At 41.9% G+C, this 27,635-nt stretch overlaps 2 protein-coding genes across 3 annotated transcripts; one reads left to right on the top strand and one right to left on the bottom strand.

Moving 5' to 3' along the window:
• Positions 1-3,283: 3,283 nt before the first annotated feature.
• il17ra1a (interleukin 17 receptor A1a) lies at positions 3,284-14,055 on the bottom strand. 2 transcript variants are annotated; one of them, XM_047338592.1, is made up of 11 exons: positions 13,780-14,055; positions 12,579-12,603; positions 12,220-12,366; positions 11,496-11,617; positions 10,804-10,930; positions 9,885-9,932; positions 9,635-9,789; positions 8,618-8,692; positions 8,460-8,529; positions 6,700-6,813; positions 3,284-6,593 (listed from the first exon to the last, which is right to left on the bottom strand). In XM_047338592.1, the coding sequence occupies exons 1-11, from the start codon at positions 13,870-13,872 to the stop codon at positions 5,125-5,127; spliced, it is 2,445 nt and encodes an 814-aa protein (XP_047194548.1). In that variant the 5' UTR covers positions 13,873-14,055; the 3' UTR covers positions 3,284-5,124. The 2 variants fall into 2 exon arrangements, with proteins under 2 accessions (XP_047194548.1, XP_047194547.1); XM_047338591.1 differs by having other exon boundaries at positions 6,700-6,816.
• Positions 14,056-24,033: 9,978 nt separating this feature from the next.
• Positions 24,034-27,600, top strand: rergla (RERG/RAS-like a). The gene is made up of 5 exons (XM_035147650.2): positions 24,034-24,085; positions 24,330-24,386; positions 25,792-25,865; positions 26,764-26,912; positions 27,198-27,600. The coding sequence occupies exons 1-5, from the start codon at positions 24,034-24,036 to the stop codon at positions 27,481-27,483; spliced, it is 618 nt and encodes a 205-aa protein (XP_035003541.1). The 3' UTR covers positions 27,484-27,600.
• Positions 27,601-27,635: the final 35 nt, after the last annotated feature.

Below are 27,635 nucleotides of genomic sequence, written 5' to 3' on the forward strand. Positions count from 1 at the left end.
CCTGTTTTTGTCATAGTAAGGAACCCACAAAGATTTATCCCCAGGCTTCTTTCAGCTCATTGACTTGCTGTGTTCGGTCCTTGACTCCACTTCTATTCCATCCACTGATATTTCCAACCGGCAGCAGTTTTAAGTAAAATTCTATGATGGGATGCAATGTGTTCTTGTGGGCGTCAGAGGATTGTTGTGAGAAGTGATGTTGTGCTACCTGCTGTGCTTACACGCCTGTAGAGAAGATCATTGTTTCTTTTTTTTATGTCTAATACCTCAAGACTTTAGAAAAAAGAAGCGCTCTTAATTAATTTGCATTTCCAAACCAGAAACTTTCTACAAGAACTCATTTCCACTGCAGGCACCAGGGTCGAAATTAAGTTTTTCGGAAATCTTTTTTTCCCTCCTAAAAACGTCGCTGCTTTGTGGTAGTACTTTCTGAAAGTAATAGAACCAAGATGCCTGTTTGGTCGTGTAATAGTTTTCGATGTAGTCTACAGCAACATTATTCACAGTTGTGAAGTTGAACTTAATATTTCAGAATCTTACCTTCCTTTTTTTGAATACATCTGAGTCAATCTCCTCTATAGGTCGTACAATATGTTGCCTTACTTTAAGTTGAGCATTTCAGGTGTTTTGAAAATGCTTTGTTACAAGTGCTTGTCTCTATGCTGATCGTCATAGTTGTTGAATTGTCAACTTGATTACCACCGCCTGGTGGACTGGAGTGGAATGGCTTGTTGTAGCAGTTGGTCGTACATCAGTCAGGATCATTTGCCTCATCTCTCGTGGTTGAAAGACCACAGTGGAAACACACAAACAGAAACCTTTTCAGTTTTTTTTCCAGTTCCTGAGACTAAATGTTCCAGATGAAGATACGTGATTGGTCGAGTAAAGTTTCCAGGACCAAAAAATTGCATGAACTTCGGGTTGAAATGCAGCTGTAGTCATTGAAACTGTTGGAGAATGTCACAAGACACCTTTTTTCCACAGTGGGCCTATTGCAAGAACTATTCTTTATTGTCCTAAAGTATAATCAACACTAATATCAGTCTTTTGGGCAACACAGTCAAACCATCGGACAGAAAAAAGTCAGTTGAAGTGATTAACGGACCACCCTCAACAAATGAATAGTGGCACACACAGTGTATCCAACAGGTTGTGTTGAAAATGGTCTTTTGTCAGAGTGTATCCAAACAATCACTGGTGAACTGAACTGGAAACAATCTGTGCCTGGCGCTGCTGGGCACAGACAACACTGGGGATTCCAAAGCTCCCTCTCAGTGCATTATTTACCACAGTAGGTTTACTACAGTGACATCATGGCTTTGTTTGAACAGTAGGAATGTCATGTCGTGTCATGGTCAGGGTTCTCCATGATGAGCTTACAAGTATTGTCAGGTATAGAGTTTATGTGACTGAAAAGTATGTACAGTCAAGAGATTGTGCAATATGGGTCGGAGGGGTTCAAACAGATTTTAGTGCCTATTATTTACGGAGTTATAGATTATATAGTAATGAATGAAGGTTGATTCATTATGGTGTATTTAATCACAATGAGGGTATCAGTGCAATTTCACAGCTCTGTTTGCTTCAGTGTATGCAGGTCAGAGGTGAATAGGACTTGTGCCTTGTGAGCAGCATAGGACAGAGGTTTCCAGAGTAGGAGGTGGGGTGGGTGGTGTCTTTTTCCAGGCTTTGTCCGAGGGGAGGCCCACGATCTCAGAAAAAACCTCGGTCACACGATGACTGCGGAGGGGTCGGACTTGATGAGGAGAAAGGGAGGTCATGTATTTTAGCTTGCTCTCAGAGCAGTTCTGCACAATCATTCTGGCATGTCGGGGTCACGTAGCACCAACCAGGATTAAAAGCTCTGTTAAATCCATTTAAAATTAACAGAACTGTGGTTAAAGATTACATCGTGAGGTTGTTTGTTCCCAAAAACCTAGTCATTTGAAGATATGTGAATATGCAGCAAAATCCAGGAATTGTTCATTTACCTTCAAGGATTCTCACGCAATCACGGTTCCAGGTCAGGGTCCTTAAAGTGGACACCAGTGACGTTTTAATTCACATTTTCAATTAGGATTGGATCTAAAGAGCTTTTCTCTGCAAATTCTGTATTTACATCTTAAAGTGGATGGCTTTGTTTGAAAGGGAACCTCCATATGAATCCTGGAAAAACAAGGAGATTCTAATAACGTAAACTCGGATAACTGAGGTTTCCAGCTATTGGCTGCTACTGCACAAGGATGAGCGGATAAGAGTGAGCGGTGACTGTATATTTGACCTATGCTGAAGTACAATCCTAAACCTGCATCTCGTTGCATCTCATGGAGCTGAGTTGACTGTTTATAAATCCTCCCACTTCCCCTACAGGGGAGGGTGTCACCAGGTGTCACTGCTGATTCCGTCCGACATGTCTTTCTGCCATTTTCACAGCGTGGGTGTCCTTCCTCCAGCTGCCTGAGGTCGTAGGTCGGCCGTGATTTCAGAACGATGGAGGAAAGGGGCAGGATTTCAGTCGGTTCAGCTGCAGGCGGTGCAGTGGAATGTTTAATCGAAATAATAGGTTAATAATTTAGAATTATGTCGAACAATTAATCAAATAGTTTGAGAAAATATTCAGAATATCAACTTTGCTTTGTTTCTAGAGCTTTTCAGCCACATCTCACAGTCTTCTCCAGAGTTTCCATTAGTGTCCTCATGTGTCCAAACTGTGGATCAAAGTGGTTTTAAATGGAGGGAGGATGGTGATCACTGGTAATCTAGTGAACTTTCTCCAGACTCTTGGTTGACTGATGTGGTGTCACATGTGACATCCTGATGATGTCATGCATCAATGCCAGTCTTCCTCAGTTTTCCATCTTTATAAAAACTTGTTTAGGTATCTCCATGACAAAGACAGTATGCAATGAGGTAGACCATGAGATGTGGTTGAAAACTCTGTGAAGTCAGCAGATCTTAAGATTATTTTTTTATTACAACACAATACAAGTCAAAGGTCAAAGCCGGAACTTTCACTAAAATGTTGGACAGTTGCTTTGTCCCCTCCGCAGACGCCAGGGTGCTGCTGTGACGTTGTCCCTGATGTGCGACGTGTCTGTGGACGGTCACAGATCATAGAGGTGCTGCTGCACAAACAATGTAACGTGCTGACTGAGAGCAGAACGGCTTCTGATTGTTTGTTGCTTCTCATGTATTTTGCCAAAATTTTAGTAATGTTATATCATAGTATTTATTATAGTATTTTATATAACTTCCTCGTGCCAGTAATTTAAACCTTTGCTTATGCATTGTGACGCTCTCTGAAAACAATCTTTATTTGGATTTGCACACAAACTTCAACATCCCAACCACACAAGCAGTTTAATCACAAGCAGGACCGTTTTATTTACATGAAACTTTAAACTGACGTATAGTGGACCTCTAACCTTTAACCTGCATGAATAAGCACAGTTACACTGAAACTACCAAAGGCTTACATGGACGTGGCTATTCAAATTAGCCAGTCATGCTAAACAGATTCAAATGTTTAGTTTTTTTTGGGGCTGTGTGCACTTAAAATGTTTTCAATATATGGGTTTCCCTTTTTCTTCAAACTTGTTTACAGGGATAGGCCATTGCTATCGTTTACACATAGGACTATACTCTGTACTATAAAGTTGTGTGGTGTATATCTGTACCGATATAATCAAATCTATGTACTGTAGATGTAAATCAGAGTATTATGTGGTTGAAACCTGAAATAAATCTGAAGAAATTGCTGTACAAAGTGTTTATTTATGAAGCATTCTTTTATCGGTGAGGGAAAACAAAGATGAGTGCAAGTATTTAACAAAGAAAAGTTAACATTTACATGACATGCTGATAAAAATGTTATTTGTGATTCCAACGGGTTTGAATATAGATGATAACAACACATCAACTCACAATATTTCCTTCAGTACAGAATAAAAATCTGCAAATTAATGTTTAATGGCTTCACTGCCAGATTAACCCACTAGTGGGTCCGGGTTAAAAATTTGATGTGGGGCATAATAACCCACTTGTTTATATTTACGTATTAATAGCAGTTTGACTGAGACCAAATGTTTGCAGTAAAATGCACCATGTCAGTACAATATTAACTGAAATATTATATATATATAAACCTAAAACTCAATTTTAAGTAGATAATCTAAGTGCTACTTTTCTCAAGATTGTGCTAGCATACAAATGTGATCTTAAAGCTCCTATCATTTTGGTTTCGAGAGTATTTGGAAGAGAGATTCTGGATCTGGAACCTGCAGATTCTGAGGATCCTGAAGATCTGGTGTGCGCTGGGCAGATTCCGCTTTGCTCAGTTTATAATCCATCTTTCTGTCTGAGACCTAAACCTCGTTCATTCAGCTGCAGTTCCTCTGATGACCACTAGATGTTGGCTCCATGAAAAGAGTGTGCAAATGTCCAACATCCATCCATCCATGGGCTATACCTCTTATCCTTTGAGGCGCACGGGAGAGGGAGCCGGGGGCCAATCCCAGCTGGCATTGGGTGAGGGGCAGCGACACCCTGGACAAGTCGCCAGCGAATCACACGACCAACATACAAGAGACAAACAACCAGCAACACTCACATTCACTCCTACATTCAATATAGAGTCTCCGAATAACCTAATCCCAATCTGCAGGGGTTTGGACTGTGGGAGGAAGGTGGACCAAACCCACATAGACACTGGGACAACATGCACACTCCACACCGATAGACCCTGGCCAAACTGGGATTTGAACCGGCAGTCTTCTTGCTGTGAGGGGCCAGCGCTACTCACCAATGATTAAATTGGGCCAAATCCAGGTGCAACATCCACGTACGTCTATGTACGTTCACCTGTTTATGTTCCATGAAGTCACGATCATATTGATACTATTAACATATTGATAATGTATGGATTATTATATTCAGAATTGTTTATAACATATGTTATATGTGCACTTTACTGGCCACAAGTAATGGATTAGCACTGTCCATATCCACATACAGCATTTAGAGTTCTTGCTTCCTCCTACATTCTGAATTTATGGTGCTCACACAAGTAATGTAGGTTAGAATTGGTAAAGTCTGGTACCTATGGCTAAGGGTGGACTATGAGCATCAGTCCCCCTCAAGATCTAAATCTGAATATCTGAGATCCTGCTGAAAGAGCTCCTCCTGCAGCCTTGCCAGCGCCGCCAGAGGGTCTTCTTTGAAGGGGGATTCATGCTGAGAGGGCATTTTGGAGATGTAGCCTTGATCAGAGCCACTGTTTGGACCCTTTCCACTGGGCACCAGAACCTCATCCTCCTCCATCTCCACGGGCACGGAGCGGCCGATTTCAGACGGAGGGAGATAATCACTCCTCGTGTTTGCATCTGAGGAGTCTGAAGGGTTTGAGTTGTGAGAGTTCTGTTGGGCCGAGCTTCTCAGGTCCAAGTGAGCAGAGGGTTGGCTATTTTGCAGCAATGAATCATCTTCATCATCCTCAGTGGGAACTTGACCCCGTGGTTCTTCCTCAAGTGACAGCCAGTTCTGTCTTGGCGATGGAGGATTGTGTAAAACAGGCTCAACTATGTAGACAGATTCTGGACCGGGGCGGTGAGGGTGCATGTGATCTGTTAACACTTCATCCAGGTCTGATGGATACTGATGGTTGTACTCAGGGTTTACTTCTGGTGTAAGTTCTACCACTGATGACAGTGGGTGCTGGCAGCTCAGTTCGGGTGTGAGGACATAAACACTGTCACAATTTTCAGTGATCTCTACCTCATGGATGCAGACAGGAGGGCCGTCTCTGATTAGAGGAAGACACTGTAGGACTGGCGGGATCTGCAGCTGCTCAATCAGCAGGTTGGCGTCAGTCATGACCTCCTCCTCGTCATCCACACACTCCCTCTCAAACCAATCAGGATTCTCCAACTGGTAGGCCTGGAAGTTTTCGATGGCGTTCTTCAGGGCTCTGCCCGAGGGACAGTTGAAATACTCGTCCCCGCCAATGCCCTCGATGTGGTTGACCTGACCTGGCTGGTACTTTTCAATGTCCAAAATGCGGAAGTACAGCTCTTCAAAATGCTTCATCAGCTTGTATTTGACCGTGATGTCGAAAAACGATGGGATGTCTTGTTCGCTGCTGATGTCATCGAAGTATGCCGCCATGTACTTGCCCTGCATGCCTGCCTGGTGCATGTCTGGTAGGAAAAGGTGGAGAAAGGGGGTGAGCATGTCGTCTGTGGGGGAGAGGAGGTCCTCCCTCAGCGTCACCCGGCCTTGACCACACAACGCCCTCCACTTTGCCTGGACGCCTTGCGAGCACAGCACCAGAATTTTGTCGGACGGGTTTTTCAGCTGTTGCCGTTGCCACTCCAGCCAGCGGAGGCGACCCACCATGCCAACCGAGGTGGAGTCCAGCAGGTCTACCAGCACCTTGGCGCCACACTTGACCTGGAGGAAGGCGCAGAGCTTCAGCACTATGTCCCTGTAGAGGTAGTGGTCCTGGGAGTAGATGACCAGCACTTTGGGAGGCTGTTCAAGCTGATGCTGTGCCGGTTTGAAACCATGCACAGGTGCTGCAGCATCACCAATTTTGGCTGAAAGAGAAATCGCCAATAACTGTCAAGGCACAAATCAAAAATATTTTTTTGAAGTTAGGACTTAATGAAGATAGAGCTGAAACTGAATGTATTTGGAACTGACCTGGCTTCCTGCAGAGGACACATGAAATAACTGCCGCCACTACACACGTCAGCATCAACATCAGGATGCCATATGTGTACAAGGGAACACCGGGGATGTCTGGATCTTTCGGTTCTACTGTTGGAAACATGGTTCATTGATTAGCTGATGCCATGAAAGAGACCACTAGTTACCATTTTCAAGGCAAGTTTTGGATTGTGCAATCACACACTTTACAGGCGTCTTTCACTGTTTTTATTTCGGGAGAAATCAGCCATTTTAATGTGCATTTCCAGGCGAGCCATCACCACTGTGATTGGTTTAAAGAAATACAAACAATCCGTATTTTATTTTGCCTATAGCAGAATAATAATGGATGCAACCAGATCATTTTCCAGCACTGACACTGGAAATTTACGTATGTGTAATGTAATAATTAAACATACAAGTATAATTACAATTATCAGTGTCATAAAACTATTTGACAAATATTCTTTGCTGTTAAACAGTGATTTTGAAGATTTTTTATGGGCAAAGGTTGAGGTCACTCTGACCTCACGTCTGTCTCAACAATAACTTGAAGTGATAAGAATTTGTGGTCATAGGTCACAATAAATCATGTTTTTGGCTTTAACTCTAGAATTAATATCCTAATTATGACAAAACTATAGAGAAATGTCTGACAAATACAGAATTCACCATGTATCACAATATATAAGTTCACATATGTTTTAGTAACTGTGTCGACCTAGATCTCTGACAAACAAATGATATTCACCTCAGCCTCAGCTGTATTTGCTTTTCAGCAAATGTTGGTATGATAACCTGCTCAACCAGAATGGCAATCAGGAGAGTGCATACCTCCACCAAGGCCCAACGGTCCCCTTATGAATCAACTTCATTGTACCCATGTCAGCCTTTAGATATTTTGTTTACCAAAGTCCCCTAAAGAGCTAGTTCCTCTAAATGTTGTCTCATTTCTCTCCTTTCAATCTTAATCCCTCCCATTCAAGGAACAAGGAAGAGATAAGGTCGAGGAGGAATTAAGGAAACACATATTTTGATAAAGGAGACTTCCTGGACTTAAAGGTGACAGATGGATCACTGCTCTGGGGGCTTGAACCTGTTCTGTAAGACCTGATTGTCCATGTTGTCATTCTGAAGGTACAGTAGAAAAAGTTGTTGCTAATAGAAATCTATAAACATGCCAAAGTCAACAAGAAGTTCCGATCACAGGTGGCTGTATATCCTGGTATAAACTGAAGAGCCACTGTAGATGTTTTCAAGAAACAGGGGAAGATCTTTCTGTCCTGGCACCTATCCAGTACTTTTATCTATTTCATCAGAGCACACTTCCTCTTTACAGCCAGCACGTGGTCCAGGCGTGAGGTATGAGGTTTATCTCTTTTCAATTTCACCCTAATGGCAACCTACGGTGAAGGTGCTGCTGTCAGATAATGGTTTTCAAATACTAAAAGAAACATGGGAATGCTCTTCTTTTTTGACATGAACATCTCTGGCTAAGGTGAAGTTTAAGTACTGTGGAATAGGAGACAAGATAATGCTGTTTCAGCTGAAGTGAAATCAAATCTTTATCACAATCTGAACTGTTAGTTTTGTTATTGGTATATTCTGACTGTGCTATTTTCAATCTGGAGGTCCAGAGATACTTCTTGACCATGTTGCGAGTCTCAGCAACGTGGGATTATAATCACCAGATCGAACGTTCAGTCACTGTCCTGCTCGGCCATGATACTGATATTTCAAATCTGCCAACATACCATCACAAATATCCCCAGTTCCTCTCTGACGGGTACAGTCCTGGCCACACTGTGGGAAAAGAGGTTCGACCTGCAGGGAAGAAGAAGGTCATGTTAACTCAGAGAAGGGCGGAGGAGGCCGTGGCGTCACCCAGCAGAGCAGATTTGAAAAGATTTACCTGAACGTCGAACTGGCAGCAGGATCTCGGCCATTTATCAAGGCTGAATGTCGCATTCAGAGTTGTGCGATTGGCCTGGAAGACAGTGAATAGTTACTGCAAGATTCTGTGATAATTAGGAAAGTTATACATTCCCATAATTACATTATTTTACAACATGCTGTGAATAAAGAAAGCACAAAACACTGGAGAATTAAGAAAAGATCTATTTTGACGACACATGCACAGTAAATACTCAGACAACACATTTGTCGGGTGTATTTGCAGTGCATGTGTTTTTCTGATGTCGCAGTGCACCGAGCCCCCATCTCAAGTTAAAGGGGGAATTCTGGTATTTTTCAGCCTGCTGCTTACAAATGTGGGTGAGTAAATTAATAGTATTTACAAAAACCATTAGATTGACTCCGCTGCCGTCTGCGACACAGCAGCAGTGAGTACAATGTGTACTTATGGGGAAACTGCAAGAGTCCACGATATGTCGACTAAAAATCCCTTGTTTCACCAATAAAAGGCTCCAAAAGTTTCCGTTGTACCAATCGTACGACATTTATAGACATAGAGTCCAGGCTGACAAACAGCATATGATTATATACAGTAGGCAGGGATGAGTCTTAGCTGAAATGTCACTAATAATGAACCGTAGCAAATGATGTACTCTGAATACATCTGAATAAACTTTAACACACCAGAGACGACAGTGCTGGAAAGCCAGATTTACTATGTGTGTGCGCCTGTGCAGTTCTACTTGTTTGTAAAGTCTAATGAGCAATCTGTTCCACGATCAGCAGAAAAACGCTGCAAGAAACAGTTTCCTGCTCTGAGAAGTAACAAACAAAAAAAAACTGGGGTAAAAAGTAGGTCAAGATACAAAGCACAGGATGTTTTAATGAGCACCTACATTTCCTCGTGTTCTAGGTCAAATCGCTGAAAAAGGAAAACTGCGTTCATCTTCTGTAAGAGACGGAGGCGACCTACTGCGCAAGTACCCTTCAAATACTTTGTGCTATGTGGGTTTACCTTGTTTACGCGGTCTGCGTGATGAGAAGTGGAGCAGCTCACAATAACGATGTACTCCTCACACAGGGTGTCGGGCCTGAAGCTGACAGCCAGCGCAGACCTGCCCCCGGCTGCAGGGACCTTAGCCAGACTGATGTTCGCCTGCCACAGACTCCCTACGGCACAGACCACGGGACGACGTGTTAGAACCGGTCTGTGTGATTCAGTCACTCACCCTGAACGTGGGGGGGGGGGGGTGTCGGTCACTCACCTGTCTCGATGCAAACCTGGGTCATCTGCATTGTGGGATCTTGACAATCTGAGAAACAAAACAGAAGCCGAGAATCATCAAAGTCAAGGAGACTGAGCGTTGTGCAAATGAGGTAAAGGTGAAACCACAAGCACTAGTTTCTTTACTCCCCCTGGAACTTACAGTGGTTGTTTTGAAAATTGTGCTGTTGAGTTGTATGAGTGCATCATCTCACACTGTATTCTTATTTACAGACCTACATGCTGCCTGTCTTGGTTTTACAGATATTTCACATTTCTCTGTAAAGCTTATCTGAGGTTAGCAACGTAGCAATGTAGCAACAAAGGGAACACAACACCAGCAACACATGTGGCCCAGTATGTCGCTGTTCTTTCATGATCAAAGTAGTATGCACCTACATACAGATGCTGAACAACCCATGTACTTTCTTACATGTCTTTCTTACTAACCAGCCATCAGACAAGCAGTCCACCTGGGTGCAAGTATAACTGGTTTTCAAAGGTAATGGGAGACAGGACTGTGAATGGTTTAATACTGGTTATTCCCTAAACACACCCATTAGTCATTATTCTGAACCATGCACTTGACTCTTTTCTCTGCTGTTGATCTAGAAAAAAGTGCATTTGGACGTGTACTCGTTTCATGATCTTTAGACCAGGAGCTTAGATTGTTTTTGAGGAATTTAAGGAATTCGAGTAATTTCTAGGAAATCATTGCCCCCCACCTTTTCATAAATATTCAACTTTATGCAGGAAGGCGATCAATTAGTTACATAGTCACAGAGGCCAGGATGATGACATCATGTCAAACCCACTCATAACTTCAACAGTGACAGTAGCATGAACAGGACAGAAAGACAGACTCTGTGTCCACAGCAGCAGCAGCAACAACTAAAATGCTGCCTTCCACATCAACTCACCAGGAACAATGACCTCCTTACTGATGTCGTAGCTACTGTGGCGCACCTCAGGTTTGGGGATGTTGACCACAGAGACCCGGTATCTCTTACCAGGCTCCAACACCACCATGTTAGCTGAGAACGACCACTGAAAACAAGAAACAGGCAATTACACTCGGACAAACTGTGAGCATGGATTACTGTGTTACTATGACGCTGGTCATCCAGAGTCAGGCCTTTCCCTCTAATCTGTAGCATTTAATGTTGAGTCTCCGCTGTTCTGGTTAATCTGAGATTATACATCATTTTAAAATGTGAACTGAAAAGTGTCCAGTACTGAAAGTGAGTGACTGAGTTCTTCGTCTTGCACCTTTAAGTTTGATCAGATAAATTCCTTCCTTCCACAAATCCATCCATCCATCTATCCACCCATCCATCCATCCATCCAGGAGCAGCTATCCTCCCTCTGGATGTCCAAAATCCTCGTTGAGTCCAGCCACATTATGGACAAATGTCCTTTTGTCCGCTTCAATCTACATTGGCATTCTTTCTGTCTCTACCCAAAGCTTATGACCAAGAGGGAACTGATCACTGATCGCTTAATTCAAAACATCAATATGCGAAAACAATAATACCGTGGAGATGAAAATTAAACATACAGATCTGAAAATATGCACGATCAATGTGGCCAGAAATGATTTGGACCCACCAACCTTTTCCCCTGACGGACTTCTCATCGGGAGTTTGCCTTTGAAGGAATATCGAACACACAGGTTCTGATTTGTGGACATCACCAGAACCTGAAGCTCTGTGGCCTTTAGGTAATTGATGCTTCCTGAGAAAACACACAGCAGAGTCACATCCTGTCTCACTGCTACTCAGACCCATCAATCATCTTCGTGGTGATGTCAAAACGCACATCACGTGACTACTCGCGTACACTGGGCACGTGCGTGCCAGTGGGATAGAAGCCTGGCGAATCAGCGAAGGCTACATCGTGCCCTTCCAGACTAAAACGTGGCCATCAGCATTTCCAAACGTCTACGTTTTAGCAGCTCTAAAACTCTGAGTTGATGTTTTTTCAAAACTGAAAATATAGCAGTATGGTTGTAGCCTCATCTGACTCCTCCCCCTCCACAGAGAACCTATGGCGGCTCTCTCCCTATGAAGGACACATTCTAAGCTTCTAAGTGAACGTGAACACAGTTCGTAATTTCAGGTAATTATACATTAATAAAAAACATAATTATGAATATCATATTCAATTTCAGCGGATATATCCCGATAAATCCAACACACTGGACCTTTAGCTGTAGTATTCAAGTCATCATCTTAACTTAAGTGTTTCATTGTTTAATTAAGTGTTTGATTTAAATAGTCATCATCAAACACTAATTTTGATTTATGAATTTGAAATTCGAACAAAGACTAACTCACCATCATCCCTTATCTTCCAGGTGGCGTCCAGTACAATCTGCAGGTGTCCTGCCTCGTCCCGCCTGGTGTCAACAGACGCCTGCAGCTCCTCTGGACCGCTGGGAGTGTATTTGTGAGTTTCCAGCCAACTTCTGTCCATACAGTTACCTGCACACACACACACACACACACACACACACACACACACACACACACACACACACACACACACACACACACACACACACACACACACACACACACACACACACACACACACACACACACACACACACACACACACACACACACACACACCTTTATAACGAAGGGCCCTGTTTACATGCAGTTCGGAATGAACAAGAGCAGCATCTACTCACTTGTCGTGATGGTACACCACAAATCCTGTGGCAGAAAAAAAATCAGATAAGAGAGAAAATTGGAAAGGAGGATTGTATATTATCATTCCTACAAATACACTGTGGATTTGACTGTATTTTCAACCTTTGACCATTGACACAAAGTCAAGTTATAAAACAATAAGCCCTGCTGAGTAACTGCCACCAAGGCGCTTAACACGAAAACACTTTAGTGTCGTGCTGGGATTTTTCTGGTTATTGTATCAAAACAAAAGTAATGTTTTAATGTTTAGCATTAACGTTTGATGTTTAGCATTAACTATGACCTAGTAGCCTGCAACCTACCACCACATTAGGCTTCCTAATGGGTATAGAAGTGTAATGTTAATTTCTCGTAATAATTGTCTGTACTGATCCACCCAGTTCTACTGTTGTTGATGCATTATCGTTGTTTCATAGAAGCCTCAATGTAACAACATAGTCAAACATTGTTACATTAGTTAAAGGACCAAGTGAAATTTTTGAAGAAATAAAAAAACGAAAAGGACTAGAATTCTGAGTCACTTCTACACATACTCTTTTTCTTTTTCAAAAGAACTCAGCCACAGGTCTTGACCTTAAAGAACCTTGAGGTAATGTCTGCTGTCATTTGACACTATTGGATTTAATCTTCTTCCAGATTCTGCTTAATCTATTGTTACAGTTTGTATTAATTACCTGTGTCCCTCTTCTGTATTCTCCTTTATCTATTGTTTCTATATTTTTTCGCAATATCTACTGTTACGTGGCTGTACTCATATTCTGTATTTAACATTATTTATCATTACCTTGTATGTTTTATTTCTGTTCCACATTTTACCCATTGTTGTTGTTTTTTTCTTTTTCATGGCACTCATAATCAATATTACACTTTATCTGTTGTGGCTATCATTATATTACTGTATGTTTAGTTTCCCCCACATTATCTGTTGTTTCTGTTTTTCTCCTTTTCCAGAAACATATCACATGCCTCCTATCCTCCATATTTGACTACACTCTCTCGGTGTCTTTTTCTTTTTTGCCCTAATTCTCTTCTACTTCAAAAATGGCAACTTTAATTTTCCCTCTCCAGAAATAAAATCCACATTGGCACTGTTGATCTCCCTCGGTATAGAATAATGGAGCATAAAGGATCAATAAGAAAACAAGAGTGTTGAAGTTGAACTTGAAGAGTTGGAGTTACCTGTGTGGAGCAGTTGAGGGGGGGCCATGTCAACACCTTCACTGAGGACGACAGACCCAGACACAGCAACAACAGAACTCCTCTGAGAATCATCTTCTGCCTCACTGATCCTCTCTCAGATTACATCGGTGAAACGTTCCGCCATGAGAACAAGCTACAGACTAACGTATGGACCGCTGTGAGTTAAATGAAATGTGTCAGCACCATGAGAATGTGTCGACTGACGGTGGATGAAGTAAAAACTTCCTGTTCGAGGAAATAACCTGTTAACTGGAAGTTACCTCATGCTGCCTTCACAGCACATGGGGAATCAGAGAACTTCTGACAAGCGCTGCGTTTGATTGTTCACTTATTTGAAACCTTGTGAGATATGCACGTGTCATTGAAAATCAACTTTCATCTGATATGAGATATTGTTAAGTTTTTATTTTTACGAATAAAGCTCTTTTTAATCATTAAAAAATATTAGTATCCATTTTATTGCACATGAATGATTGAACCCTTCACTGTGGACATGCTGTTTTAGATGTAGTGGGAAGACAGTAAGTGTCAAAGATTTTCTATTATAATAATTAAATTAAATTGAAGGACATAATTGTGTTGAATACATTCTTACATTAATCCCTCATTACATCTACCTTTGAAAATATTTTTTTTTTGTTGTCATTTTTAAACCTAATAGCAGTTTCAACTCTTTCTAGAATCAGTGATACCTGAAAATTAGCAAACACTTTAAGTATTGTGACATTTTATTTTGAAGGTTGCTGCTTAAGAATGAACACAAATTAAAAAATTAAAAAATATTAATTTTCCTGCTCAACACATGCATAGACAGACACATACCTCGTACACTCGAAACCTGCAGGATTTAGTCTGCGACATTTTTCCTACGGACCCAAATGCACCATGGAGAGTTTACTCAGGGCTCTTCCTGGTTGTGTGGGCTCACACCTTCCAAGTACAGACCTCATGGAATGTGACGCACAGGTGCACTGTGACACATTCACCACTAGGTGGCACAGAAACACAGTGTCGTTCACTTCAATCTGTTGTGTCTGTGCTGTAGCTACTGTACATACAGTTTTTTTGTTACCCTCCATACCAGCTTAGCCAGAAGAGGTGTGTGTATGTGTGTGGTGTGTGTGTGGTGTGTGTGTGTGTGTGTGTGTGTGTGTGTGTGTGTGTGTGTGTGTGTGTGTGTGTGTGTGTGTGTGTGTGAAAAAGTTAGACTATTACTTGGAGGTGATAAACTTGTGGAGCTGATCAGTCAAAGGTCAACAAAAATAATCTCCTTGAACAGATCCTGCATGTGAATATGTAGAATCTGTCTGTGAGGAATATGATTCGAGTTTTGACCTCTTCAAGTTTGACCCAAATGCATCTGCTATAAGCTTTTTAATGTATCTGCAATCACATGCAGACAGCTGTAATAGAGTTTAGCCTAAATGTTAAATCGCTGTATCTGTCTACACCAGAAGAAAAGCACCAAAATATTGTGGATTGGCTCCAGAGGCTAATTCATCATCAGGAGATAGCTGATGGCTCCAAGAGTGGTGATTGTTCGATGATCTGAAGATCAAAGTTTCCAAGATATCTACTAATAACAGAGGATCTAAAACATATATTCATCGGAAAATGATTCCCCATCATATGATGTTACTTGATAAGTGACATTGTGCAGAAATCACAGTGAAGTAAGAAAAGTAGATCATACGTGGTTTGCATTTTTCCATGATTGTATGGAAAGGATGATTTCGTCATGACATCATCATGATGTCAGTCAATGATGTCATATAATAAAGTAATGCATTCAATTTTGCAGCCAATACAATTTTAGATGAAATCTACAGCCTATTCAAATTGACCAATCATTTAGCATCATATGGTATGAATGTCAATATGATGACATCATTATGTCATTTTTACTATATAAAGGCTATTGCCTGATTGGAGTATAAACAACGTGCACAAGTTACGGCTCGCCCCTCTGATGCTTTCCATATTTTAGTTTTGATTTGTTTGTTTTTTAAGCTGGACAAACTGTTTCCAAACAGTTTCATTGCTCAGGTTTCTTAACTTCTTTGTAGTGACACCATCATATTCCCAGAATTGACATGAGCACAATTTAAACAAGATGGTTCTCCAAGTAATAAACTGGTATCATCCTGTAGTATCCTCTTTGAAATGCATTTGTCAGCCTCATAAACCAACCATCACTAAATCAAAGAGAAGTCAGTCCCTCATGTCTTCATCCCTGACACCTGGATCTGACAGTTTAATCCGCCACACCTGGATTAAAGCGCCCTCCGCCTGCAGGGACAGTACTGTACCATAGCGGCCGTGGTCAGAAACAAAGCTCACTGACAGCGAGCGAAAGCTGAGTATCAGTCATGGATCAGTGTGGGCCTGCAGCAGCAGAGCAGGGGGCCTCTCCACGGAGGTATGAGCAGCAGAAAGCCTGCTGGCTGACATCAAATGGGGAAACTGCGCCTGGCTGTGCTGGATGAGGGCGGCCCCCAGTGAGTCCAGGTGTGTGTTTACAGAGGTTTCAGCCGCTCAAACGGAGATCAGGCCTACCAGAGATAAGATGGAGCTTCTTTTCACGGGAGGTGGGAATGTGGACAGTCAGTGACAACATGTGTCGGTGCCGTGACAGGCCGATTTGTACCGAACAGGCTCCTCGACTACAGGTCACTGAGATGACGGTGAACTAGAAACGCTGTCCCATGCTACCACCACACATCTGTGTCCACATGGGAGCAAAACACAAGGTGCCTGGGTTGCTATGTTCCAATCCAGTTGCAATCTCACGTCTCTGGATCAGGTTTGAACACTACTGCAAAAAAGCAGAACCTTTTAAATACAACATACTTTACAAAAAAACTGATCTACGTTCTTTTTACCCTGTTAAAAGGGTTTTTTCGTAGTTTTTCCTTACTCTTGTTGAGGGTTAAGGGCAGAGGATGTCACACCTTGTTAAAGCCCTATGAGACAAATTGTGATTTGTGAATATGGGCTATACAAATAAAATTTGATTGATTGATTGATTGATTGATGATAATAACACAGTCAAACTAATCAAATATAAATAATGTCAAGGATCGTGGATATTGATCATGGATGCTAATTGTGGACTATAACACAATATGCCTACTCACATATATTACTATTATTGGTAAGATCTCTATCATTATAACTGTCATTACTGCTTCCTTCATCTCTGTCAGACATGTTCTTATGTATACAAAACATTGATACACCTCTTCATTTGGGTTAGATGCTGGTTTTTCTCATCAGTGTTGTAAATGTTGTCGTTTTGTTCAGTTACTCGCAGCATCTATTGTCCGTCCTGGGATCCTCCCATGTGGCTCTCTGAGGATTCTTTTTGAGGTTTCTCCTAATCCTTGCTGAGGGTGGAGGGCAGAAGATGTTGCACCCTGTTTAAGCCCTTTAATACAAATTGTGATTTGTGAATGAGTTATACAAATGGAATTTGATTGTTTGTTTGATTTGACTTTAAACAAGTTAGTGTTGGAGCACATGTGGTGAAGTGCTCCCTTTGCAAGGATCTTAAAAACCCAGACTTCCACCATTTTTACGTTCAACCCTGGGAATCACCAGATGAACTAAGACCTCATGAGAATATCAGATATGCAGGTCAGACAGGAATTGTGACTGTCATGGTTTTGTCTTCCTAGTGTGATTGAGTGTTTTCAGTTTAATTATTATTACCGCCTCGTGTTTCATGTTTGTCCCTGTGTTTATGTTTGTTTATGAGTCGTGTCTGTGTGTCATGTTTGCCCACTCCCTGTGTTCTGTTTCCTGTTTTATTTTGTAGTTTCTGCTCCCAGTGTGTTTTCTTTCTTCACTTCCTGTCTCTGTGATTGCCTGCACCAGTCCTCATGTGTTCCACCTGTGTTCAATCGCCCCTGCCGTCCCTGTGTGTATATAAGTCTCTGTGCTTCCCTTTGTCCTTGTTGGTTCGTTGTCTTAATGTCTGTCTTATCCCTGTCGTTATGTTTCATCTCCTGTGCTCGCGTCCCCTGCTTCTTCTCGTCTCTTGTTAGCTTCCCCCATGTCCTCTGTGTTTTTCAGTTTAGACTTTTTTGTGAGATTGCTCTGTTTGTTGTTTTTTCTCTGGACATTTTCCTATTAAAACGACACCTTTTGTTTAAACTCTGCATCAGCTTAACCAAACCTGACAGTGACGTAAAGAAATCCCATTTTTTAATCAATACTAACTGGAATGTAGTAGAGTTCCCTTAAATTCAATCAAGCTGAACAGATCCATACATTATTCCCTGGGAAAGTTGTGAGAATTATACATTGGAGGATCCATTCTATTGAACAAGAAATTCCCCCTTTTGAATTTACTGGTCAAATTTTGCTCATTTATTTCCTCTGTCTAATCTTAAGAATTTATCAATGTTAAAATGTAAAGGATTTTCAATTCAAAATTGAGCAGCTAGACCACATCATAACACTTTTGTTCCTTTATTAGTCTATTTTTTTTTCAGAATTTGATCATTGTTCTACTCTAGTAAAGTGAAAAGTATTGAAAGATGAGATGAACACACAGTATTTGTCCAGGCTCTGGGCAGGTTTGTTTTGTGGAGTTATGCTTCCAGAAAAGAATACAGGGCACTGACGTCTTATGGAGGAGCACACTCCCTGATACAGTCACGACAGATCCTCGACTGTTTTTGTGTGTCCCACCTATTAATGTCCTTTTTCTGAGGAAGATAAATGTGTTCCATAAATGGCGACCTCCTCCTGCAAATGAAAGAAGTAATGAGCTCTCTGTTTCCACATGTGAAAGGAGCATGCGGGTGAAAATAATCATCTGACATTTCCCCTTAATGGACGTCTTTATTTCCGAGTGGCACTCGGCACAAACGGAGAGCGCTCGTGTCGTCAGCCCGACTTGTCTCTTCTGTCGCTGTGTTCGTCATATTTTTCCTCTACAGAAGCCACACTGCCTATTTGCTCCATCTGGCTCTGGAGATGATGTCCGGTGGTGGACACATGATGGGTAGAACCCGACACAGGTGGAGGAGGTGCAGCGATGTTATTAATAGCCTGTGTGGACAAGAATACAATCCTGTCTGAGCCAAACAACATGTTGAAACAGAAACAATCAACAACTGGATTGTGGAAAACGAATTGACAAAAGCTAGTGATGAAATATTCAAAAGAGTAGAACTCTTAAAGGCACCAGAGTTTCAAACAATCATGCATTTCTGCCAAACGCCTGTGAAAATAACAGCTCCAGCAGAGAGTGGAGGAGGCCGGTGTTAAAATAATCCATCACCCGTCCTGCAGAAGCAACATCTGTGCTGTGATAATCTATGTGGGAGAGACCGGTCATACTGCCGTCCCTCGGCAGATATAGACGCATATCTCCACCCTGCCTACATGCTCCCGTTCAGTGAAATGACACAGCAAAGGTTATTTCAAAACCTTCTATAAATATTAAAAACTACAAACTAAACAGCCACTTATCCTGAAAAGGGATGATGAGCAGCAGACGTCTTGGGGGGGGGATCTGCCCCCTCAAACGTCTCTGACACTGAACAGAGCTCATTCCTCTGACAAACTGTCAAAGTGCTTTTCATATCTGCTGTAGCCTGTTTCAAGCTCAAATTATTTATGTCAGGTTGCTGCTGATTTACATTATGTGATAAGATGCATAATAGTCAGTAAACATGACGGTGATAATGTAATCTTCCATGTCGGCCTCCCTCAGAGTCAGTCACAATCACACTTGTCACAGTCACAATCACACTTGTCCTAGCTACTGGATAAAGGTCCAGGCTGCCTACTCTTAGCCAATGTACTATTGGTTTGTATTCATATACATTTAGGACGTTTAGAGTCCAGACAGCCCCTTTGGTTTGCTGAGACTCTCACAGTTGACTAGGATGATGTCACCATGAAGTTAGCAGATAAGTTGTTGGTGCTGGTACATGTTGCTGAGTGGGCACTGGATGAAATCTTCTTTCATCCAACTTATTTTTAGAATACTTTGTTTCATGTTTTTAACAGTTCTCCCACCTATTCCCACCCTCGGTCTCATCCCATTGAAGTGTCTCCCAGAAAAGGCTCCCCTGTTGTTGCAGCCATACCAGACCTACATTGTCATGGTTACAATAATAAATGTGTGGTTAAGGCTCTTGGATTTGGGCACAAAAACAACTTGGATAGGTTTAGGAAATGATCGTCATCAAAGTAAGTGCTTTCCGAATGTAAGACAATCTGTCGTCATGGTTACAGTAATAAACCTGCATCTTAGGTTGAAGAGCAGATATTGTTAACACACCAGTGACTGTGGGTTTTGAAAGGAGAAACAAACAGAGGTCTCCTGTGTAAAAGTATATATTTACCCATCCATCTACCCTTACCGCCTCATTAAGTAGTCCTATTCATGGAGTGCCTCAAGGGTCTGTTTTCGGTCCGATTTTATTTTCTATTTACATGCTACTGTGAAGTCTTTTAACTCCATGTTTTGATATATATTTTTGATTTGTTATGCTGATGACACTCAGAAGTGTATAGACTCTGTGAGAAGCTCACATCATCCTCACATGTTTTTGTTTTTATAGTACATCGACACCGGCATCGGCCGTTATCACCAGAAACCCTCATAACACCTTCTTCGGTGTCTTCTATGTGCGTGGCACTGCTTTTTCATCCTGACTAATTGGATTCTATTTGTTTTTACATTTTTGCGTCTGTTTTGTGTTCTCCTGCTGTGTTCTCACAGCAGCTCCTTCGGATTTTCTGCATAATATATACAAGGGGGCCAGACGGAGAAAGTCTGGAGGACCTCCAGAGAATCTCTGGAGTTTTTAAGACACATATTGGTACAGTAAATGTTGTTGGCTCTGACTTTAATCTCCCACAACTCCCCCTTGCCAACAGGATTATAGTAAGAAAGCTAGATAAATTATTTTTGGTGAGTCTGCTGTTGTGGTTGCGTTTTTCAAAGCAATGATTGCTGTTTGCAATGAGGCGCTGCAGTGAAACACAGGTTAACCACAGAAACATGATGAAGACATGCATCTGAACATGCAAATTATTTCCCCTCCACTCTCCTGGCCATCTTGGAAAATCATTTTAAAATACTCTGCATGACAACAAAAACATCACCCTTCATTTTGAAGATATTTACTAAATCACAGATTGAAATGCTGACATTATAATTCATAACAGACTCAACTGCCCATGTTGCCTTGCTCTGTTAGAAGTGTCACTTACCTATTGATAAAAAAATTAAAATAATAAACATTTTTTTAACTCATTAAGTGCTTTAATTTGCTTTATATGTCAAAATGTTCGTTTTGTTAATGCCAGTTTTTTCTTATTGGTTTATAGAGATAACCATTAACATACTCTTTACAATCACAATTCACAATCTGTTTGCAACAACAAATTTCATACAAATGATGACAAATACTCAAATGAAATAGATGTGTCCAGTGCATTATGCTGTGGATGTCTACGTACATATCCGACCTCATCCTGACCAGTTTTTAAGATTCACACTGTTTTCTTTTCATACAAGATTTAATCTTTGATTCCAAACAGCGAAACTGTGCACGACTGGAGGCTGACATTCAATGATTATACCTTTCTGGAGAAACTACAGATAAGGCCCCAGCAGAATTTCCTCTGAACTTAGTGGACCCCCTGAAGGAGCCTGTGCCCCAGGTGGTGCAGAGGGAAGTAAATCCCTCAGGAAATCCTCTCTTCCATCTCCAGCATTTCTGCAGAACGACGTTGATCCAGAGGAAAGTATAACTGGCAGCTCAGCTGGTCCCGTCATCCACAGTGTTTACAGCTAATGGAAACATGCAGCTTATCAGCGCGTTATGTAAAAAGAGGAATGCCAGTGGGTCTGTGGGCCTCAGAAGTCTGCAGTTATTTAACTGCCATACCTGCACATGTTATATCCATGGGACTCTTTTTCCCATCTGGACCCACTTCACAGGAAATGATCAATTTGAAATATTGTGAATCAACACTTGTTACTTCAGAAGCCCTGTGATAGACTTGAGGAGAAAAGATGGGGTCAGATGTGGACTTGCAAGGGAACCTACCAGACCTGACAAAAACCTAAATTACAACTAACTACTACTTTCTAGTTAGACGCGTTATGTACAAGTGAAGTGTTGTGCAGCCCATCCAACCTCTATGGCTGCGGTGAAGCTGAAGCACTACATTGTCCCTTGTGCAGAGGAAGAGGAACTCCTCTTCTTAGCAGCTGCCCTGAAGCATTCAGGGAGGGATGCACTTGCCTGTGCCGTAACCACGTGCTGAAGGTAAAGGGGCGGCGTGCATAGTGCATGCCCATTGAAGTGGGGACAGGGGCTTTGCAGATAAGTCACTGTGCAAATCATGCAGGCTCCTGGGCATCAGCAGGATGAGGAAGACTAGTCAGAAGAACTTCAAAGAAAGTTCAGAAGTTTTGGAGATCCTCTGGAGTTTCTCCAGCTGAGGTGCATGTGTGATCGCAAATGTCCGAGTTGGAGCCTCTGGAGTTCCTCTGCAGGACGTGTCTGAAAACAACTTCAGATACGGACTGAGAACTAATCACTCCTGGTCGGCTCGTCTTAGTTAGTTACTATCAGTGATGATGTGTCCAAGTGTATCAGTAGATGTATACATCAACCTTCTTGTATGTCCCCATCTTGAACGCATTAAATCTGAAGTGACAGTGGTACCAGAGGAAAGGTCAAGGGTCACCCAAAATTTAAAGAATCATTTTCTTGAGACTGTGATTATACAAAGAACATTTCAAAATGTATGGACAATGAGAAAATTTGCGATCATTTCACTTTTCACTGAGATAGTCAAGAGTTCATCCCCGTGATCTAATTTGACTTTTTTTTTTGACCAACAAAATAATAAAACAGCAATTTGACCTTCATGTTGGTAAATTCAATTTTTACCTGAATATTTCACTAAATAAGTCAAATGCAAAAAAAGAAAGAATCAGAGACCTTCTCTTTAGTTTGTGTCAGGTGCTTACCCTCAGCCCTGACCTCACATATTGGAACAAAGACCTGAGGAAGTAGGTAATGGGCAGGTCCACACAAAGCAAGGAGCTGGGAGTCAGTGGTGCTGTATTATCTGTAAATATAATCTGTAATTCACTGAGCAGATGATTAGCCTGTTTGTCAGAATTTCAAAGAAAGTTGGAAAGTCCCATTACTTTTGTGTTGTGTCTATTGTCCACTGAACCGTTTAAAACAGGATAACATTTTCCCTCTATACTTTCCATGCAGCTCCATCAACCATCTCATGAACTCGTCAGTCTAGTTAAACTAGTTCCACCTCCAGCAGTATGTGAGTAAAATGCTCATTATAGAGTGAAAGTCAAATCAAAGTCAACTTTATTGTTGGACAGAACATATAAGTACGCAACATAATAAGTACTCAGAACAAAGTACACAGTACGACATGGTATGCAGTCATAAGGTACACGTTGGATTGGATGAGAGTAGTGCAAACCGGAATAGTGCAAGAGACACCTGCGGTTTTTAGAATTGATTTTAACATCATATGCTTGGTTTATAAATTACTTAGTGGCCCTAGTTCCTCATCCCTTATTCCCCTGCTCTTCAATCTGCTAAGCGGCTGTCGCTCTGTGTACCCGGGACAAGACAGAGGGTGGTCGAGCTGTCGCTGGCTCGAAATGACCTTCCTTTATCAGACAAGCTTTACCTCAGTGCTTATAAAAGGCCTCTGAATTAGACATCTCACCCATTATTCTCTTGCATTAACTGTGTAAACTTGTATTTGCACCATGTTTTACTGTTTTTATGTCACCAAAGCTCTTAACCTATTTTTAAGTTATATAAAAAGTTAATAATAAGTTAATTATTATGATTATAAATATCATATAATGATGAGTTTTTAATACAGGGATTTGACTTGTATAGGGGGTTTGCAGCTTCTATGGCTGCATATTTCTCATTATGATTTACTGACTTAAACCAGAATTCAACAAACTGTTGACTCAGTCTATCCTACAGTCTGATTCTGACACTGGGAGGAGGAGGAGGAGGAGGAGGAGGAGGAGGGTCGTGCAGCTAATTGAGGGGCCGCCCACTGGCCAGCATGCAGCAGACTCCAGCAGCTCTTCCCCTGCAGCTCATCAGCTCTGTGGCTCTTTACCTCCTCGGCTCCTCAGAGTGATGACATCTGAGGGAGATCACTGCTCCGGACACTGAACTGGTTTCCACAGCCAACATGACTGAGATGAAGATTGCAGTGCTGGGCGGTGAAGGTGTTGGCAAATCAGGTAGGACAGCTGGGACACATGTTACTGAACATAAGTCAGACAAGTTTGTTTCATTTAATGGACCTCACCTGACTAACTGTCTGTACATGTCTGTCTCCATGTACCTGTCTGTGTGTCTGTCTGGACCTGTCTGTCCATCTGAACTTGTCTTTCTGTCTCTAACTGTTTGCCTGTCCACCTGCCTGTCTGTACCTGTCTGTCTCTGTTTGTCTGTCTGTACCTGTTTGTCTATATCTGTCTGCAGCTCTCATCGTCCGGTTCCTCACCAGGCGTTTTATTGGCGAGTACGCATCTTCCTCAGGTAATAAACTAATTCATGAATTATCTGTGTTTAAATACTAATACTAATTACTTGTCCTTTTTGTCCAAAATGATTCAATAAAAAAAGAAAATGTAATAAATAGGTAAATGTACAGGGAGAAGACTTGGATATATTGTGAACATATTTAATTTCATTTGACTTTTTGGTCTCCAAGTCTTCTACTGTAGTTATGTATAGGCAAGTTTAAAGTTGTATAGAATAACCTTTGAATGATTCTCGATGAAAATATTTCTTTAAAAATGTCCAAAATGATCATTTTAAATGTACAGTAACTATTCTAACCATGTCAGGACACATGTCAACGTGGGGATCCAGATGGAAATCCTAGAGTTGGAACAGTTTGCTGCACAGCATAACATGCCAAATTAAATTAACTCGACAGGCAATTGTATTTTTCATGTGCAAAACATGAAGTTTATACAAAGACTAGTCCTGGTTAATAGTAATGTGCAAAAAGTTACCTTTTTACTTGCTTACTACATCTACTTTTTCCAAGTCGATCCGTGAATGATGCATGTCCTGCTTTATATCAAGACACTTTACATAGAAGGTCAAGACCTTAAACATGATAGAGAAACCCAACAGTCTCCACAATGAGCAGCACTCTATTCATTCTTGTATCAGATTGTTCCTGCTTGACTTCTAACTGCAGCTCAGTTTTCAGAACAGAGCCCTAAAACTGTCTGATCCATTCATTTCATCATATTTTTGAATCTGCCACCGTCTGCTCTGAGGAGCCACGCTCCATGAAAGGTCATGTGGCCTGCACAGAAAGTGACTCAACACTGTTCTTAGATAGAGGCTCAATATGCCTTTTGTTTTCCTCAGAGTAATCTGGTTTCATGTGAGCGTGTTCCCCTCTGAGTGTGTCACCGTTTTGTCTTCGGTCCAGATCAGATCAGCAGAGCCGAGAGTGGCTGCTTCGGAGACTGTGTTTACCTCTGGCCTCAGTTACATGATTACACGTGAAACTTTCTGGCCTGATTAAACTATCTACATTCAACTGAGAGCACACATCAGTGTTGTTGATTTGGCTCCACAGTTTATTCGATAATGCACTTTGCCATTAAGAAGGTGGAGGGCTTCAGCCAGTGTTTTTTGAGCCTCACCACTTCTTAGCAAAGGGTCATAAACTCTGTACAAACAGGCTGTCACACAATGAAGGGTTTCACAGATACAGTGCATAGCAATAAAGAGACATTAGTTTCACTGTTGGTGACACACGCATGGTTCGTGATCTACAAATACAGACAAAATATACAAAAGCGTGTGATTGTTTGCGAAGGATTATTTTTCATCCAAAAGTGCATCATCCAATTAAAACACCAAGTATTAAAAAGTAAGCTTACATTACACTCTTTTATTCTGTGATTGTCTTCCACAGAGTGCGTGTACAGGAAGTGTCTGTCTGTGGAAGGGAGGCAGGTTCACCTGGAGCTCTATGACCCCTGCTCTCAGGTGAGTTCATGGAGGAACAGAGTCTCAGGATTGTTATCGAGTATTATTTATGAGGTCTTTTTGCACAAACAAATCCAAGCACAGGAGAAAACAAGATCGAAGACCAGAGGAGAAATCCAAAAGCAGATGTGTCACGCGCACACAGAAGTAACTTGAGGACAAGAGCTGAAGCTGGAGCGCAGAACATCTGTCCAAGCAACAAAATATCTGAGTGCAAGCGCACAATTCGAGCTCAAGCTGAGCAAATCTAAGCACAAACAGGGTCTACTTGAGTGCGAGCATTACAAAAATCAATCATGAAATCATTAAATCCTTCTCTAAAACTGAAAAAGACCACACTCTTGAATAAAGAGGTGAGGTGGCACAGTGGTAGAGTCCTGGATAGTGGTATAGAATTGAGAGGATTGGTGAATTGTTGTTGTGTTTTGACTCTCATGGCCTCCATATAATTCCGGCTGTATGTTTGAAGGTGTTGTCATGCTACAGAATGTAGTTTCAGGCTGATCGGACGCCTCTGTCATGATAGATAAGAACCTACAGGGGGCACTTGGAGCTGTGCGGCCAAGTCCTCTCGCTGCAGTCATTCCAATTGTGCGATTGAAACATAAAGCAAAACCCCGTCAGTATCATCCATCTTAGTTTGCAGAGCCAGTCATGCATGTGGCCGTCCTCAGCTGAACCACTGTCCAGTCTCCGGTCCATTCATCTGAGTTAGATATCAAGGCAAAATTGAAAGTCCCCTCACAACCACAAACTCTAAACCCCCTTTAAAGTATTTATATTTACTCGGACAACAGTTGGATTTCCGCAAATTCTTGTGACCACAAAATGTAACATTCATGTTTTGTATGTATTGACTTGATTCAATATCATTAAACTGTGTTTGTCTCTGTTTCAGGCCTGTGAGGGTAAGTCTGCTTTAAAGAGCCAGATCCACTGGGCTGATGGTTTCATTTTGGTGTACGATATCAGCGACCGCTCCTCCTTCCTCGCCGTCAAAGCCATCGTGCACCTGATCCGAGAGCTGCACCGGGGATCTGCCAAAAGGTGTGGACCAAGATCACTGTAAAACTACCTCCGCCCAAGGTTAAAGCCCAAACTAGCAATATTAAAAAGGGACGAGCTGAGAATTTCCCGAATCTGCCCCTCTATCTGGATGTTCCCCAAAGTTTAACGAGTTCCTTCTTGTCCCATCCTTTAACAAAGATTAGTGGAAATCTGTGCAGTAGTGCATCTAAACAGTACTTGTGAGCAGAGTGTCCCATATTTCAAAATGTAAAAGCGATGCACAGATACGCCTGTGACCCTGCTCTGCTTCTCTTCTTCCCGCAGGGACGTAGACTCGCTCATATTTCTGGTGGGCAACAAACAGGACCTGTGCCACATGCGAGAGGTGCAACGTGAAGAGGGTCAGCGCCTCGCCGCCGAGTTTCACTGCCAGTTCCACGAGCTGTCGGTGGCTGAGCACTACCAGGAGGTGGCGCTCATATTCTCCAAGATGGTGCAGAAGGCCAGCCTGGGCAGCAAGGCCAAGGAGCGCAGGAGACGCCCGAGCGGCTCCAAGTCCATGGTCAAGCTCATCAACAACGTCTTCGGCAAGAGGAGGAAATCGGTGTGACGAGGACAGCTGTCAGTCAAGACTGGGACCAATGGCTTCATACCTTCATCATGTTTAGTGTTGCTGTTGATTAACATTGAACTGACTCACAGTTTAGAGGTGTAGCAACTGTCAGAATTAGTTTGGAGTGGGGGGGGTTAACCAAAATGTTC

The sequence above is a fragment of the Hippoglossus stenolepis genome, chromosome 22 (genome assembly GCF_022539355.2).
Source record: "Hippoglossus stenolepis isolate QCI-W04-F060 chromosome 22, HSTE1.2, whole genome shotgun sequence".
Taxonomy (NCBI): Eukaryota; Metazoa; Chordata; class Actinopteri; order Pleuronectiformes; family Pleuronectidae; genus Hippoglossus; species Hippoglossus stenolepis.

Excerpts from the sequence above, each read along its gene's own strand:
- il17ra1a (XM_047338591.1), bottom strand. The coding sequence starts at position 13,872 with ATGATTCTCAGAGGAGTTCTGTTGTTGCTGTGTCTGGGTCTGTCGTCC. Across the intron at positions 12,604-13,779 it reads CCCTCAACTGCTCCACACAG|GATTTGTGGTGTACCATCAC; the intron begins GTAACTCCAACT and ends TTTCTGCCACAG. Across the intron at positions 11,618-12,219 it reads CTGGAAGATAAGGGATGATG|GAAGCATCAATTACCTAAAG; the intron begins GTGAGTTAGTCT and ends GTGTTTTCTCAG.
- rergla (XM_035147650.2), top strand. The coding sequence starts at position 24,034 with ATGACTGAGATGAAGATTGCAGTGCTGGGCGGTGAAGGTGTTGGCAAA. Across the intron at positions 24,086-24,329 it reads TGAAGGTGTTGGCAAATCAG|CTCTCATCGTCCGGTTCCTC; the intron begins GTAGGACAGCTG and ends ATCTGTCTGCAG. Across the intron at positions 25,866-26,763 it reads TCTATGACCCCTGCTCTCAG|GCCTGTGAGGGTAAGTCTGC; the intron begins GTGAGTTCATGG and ends TCTCTGTTTCAG.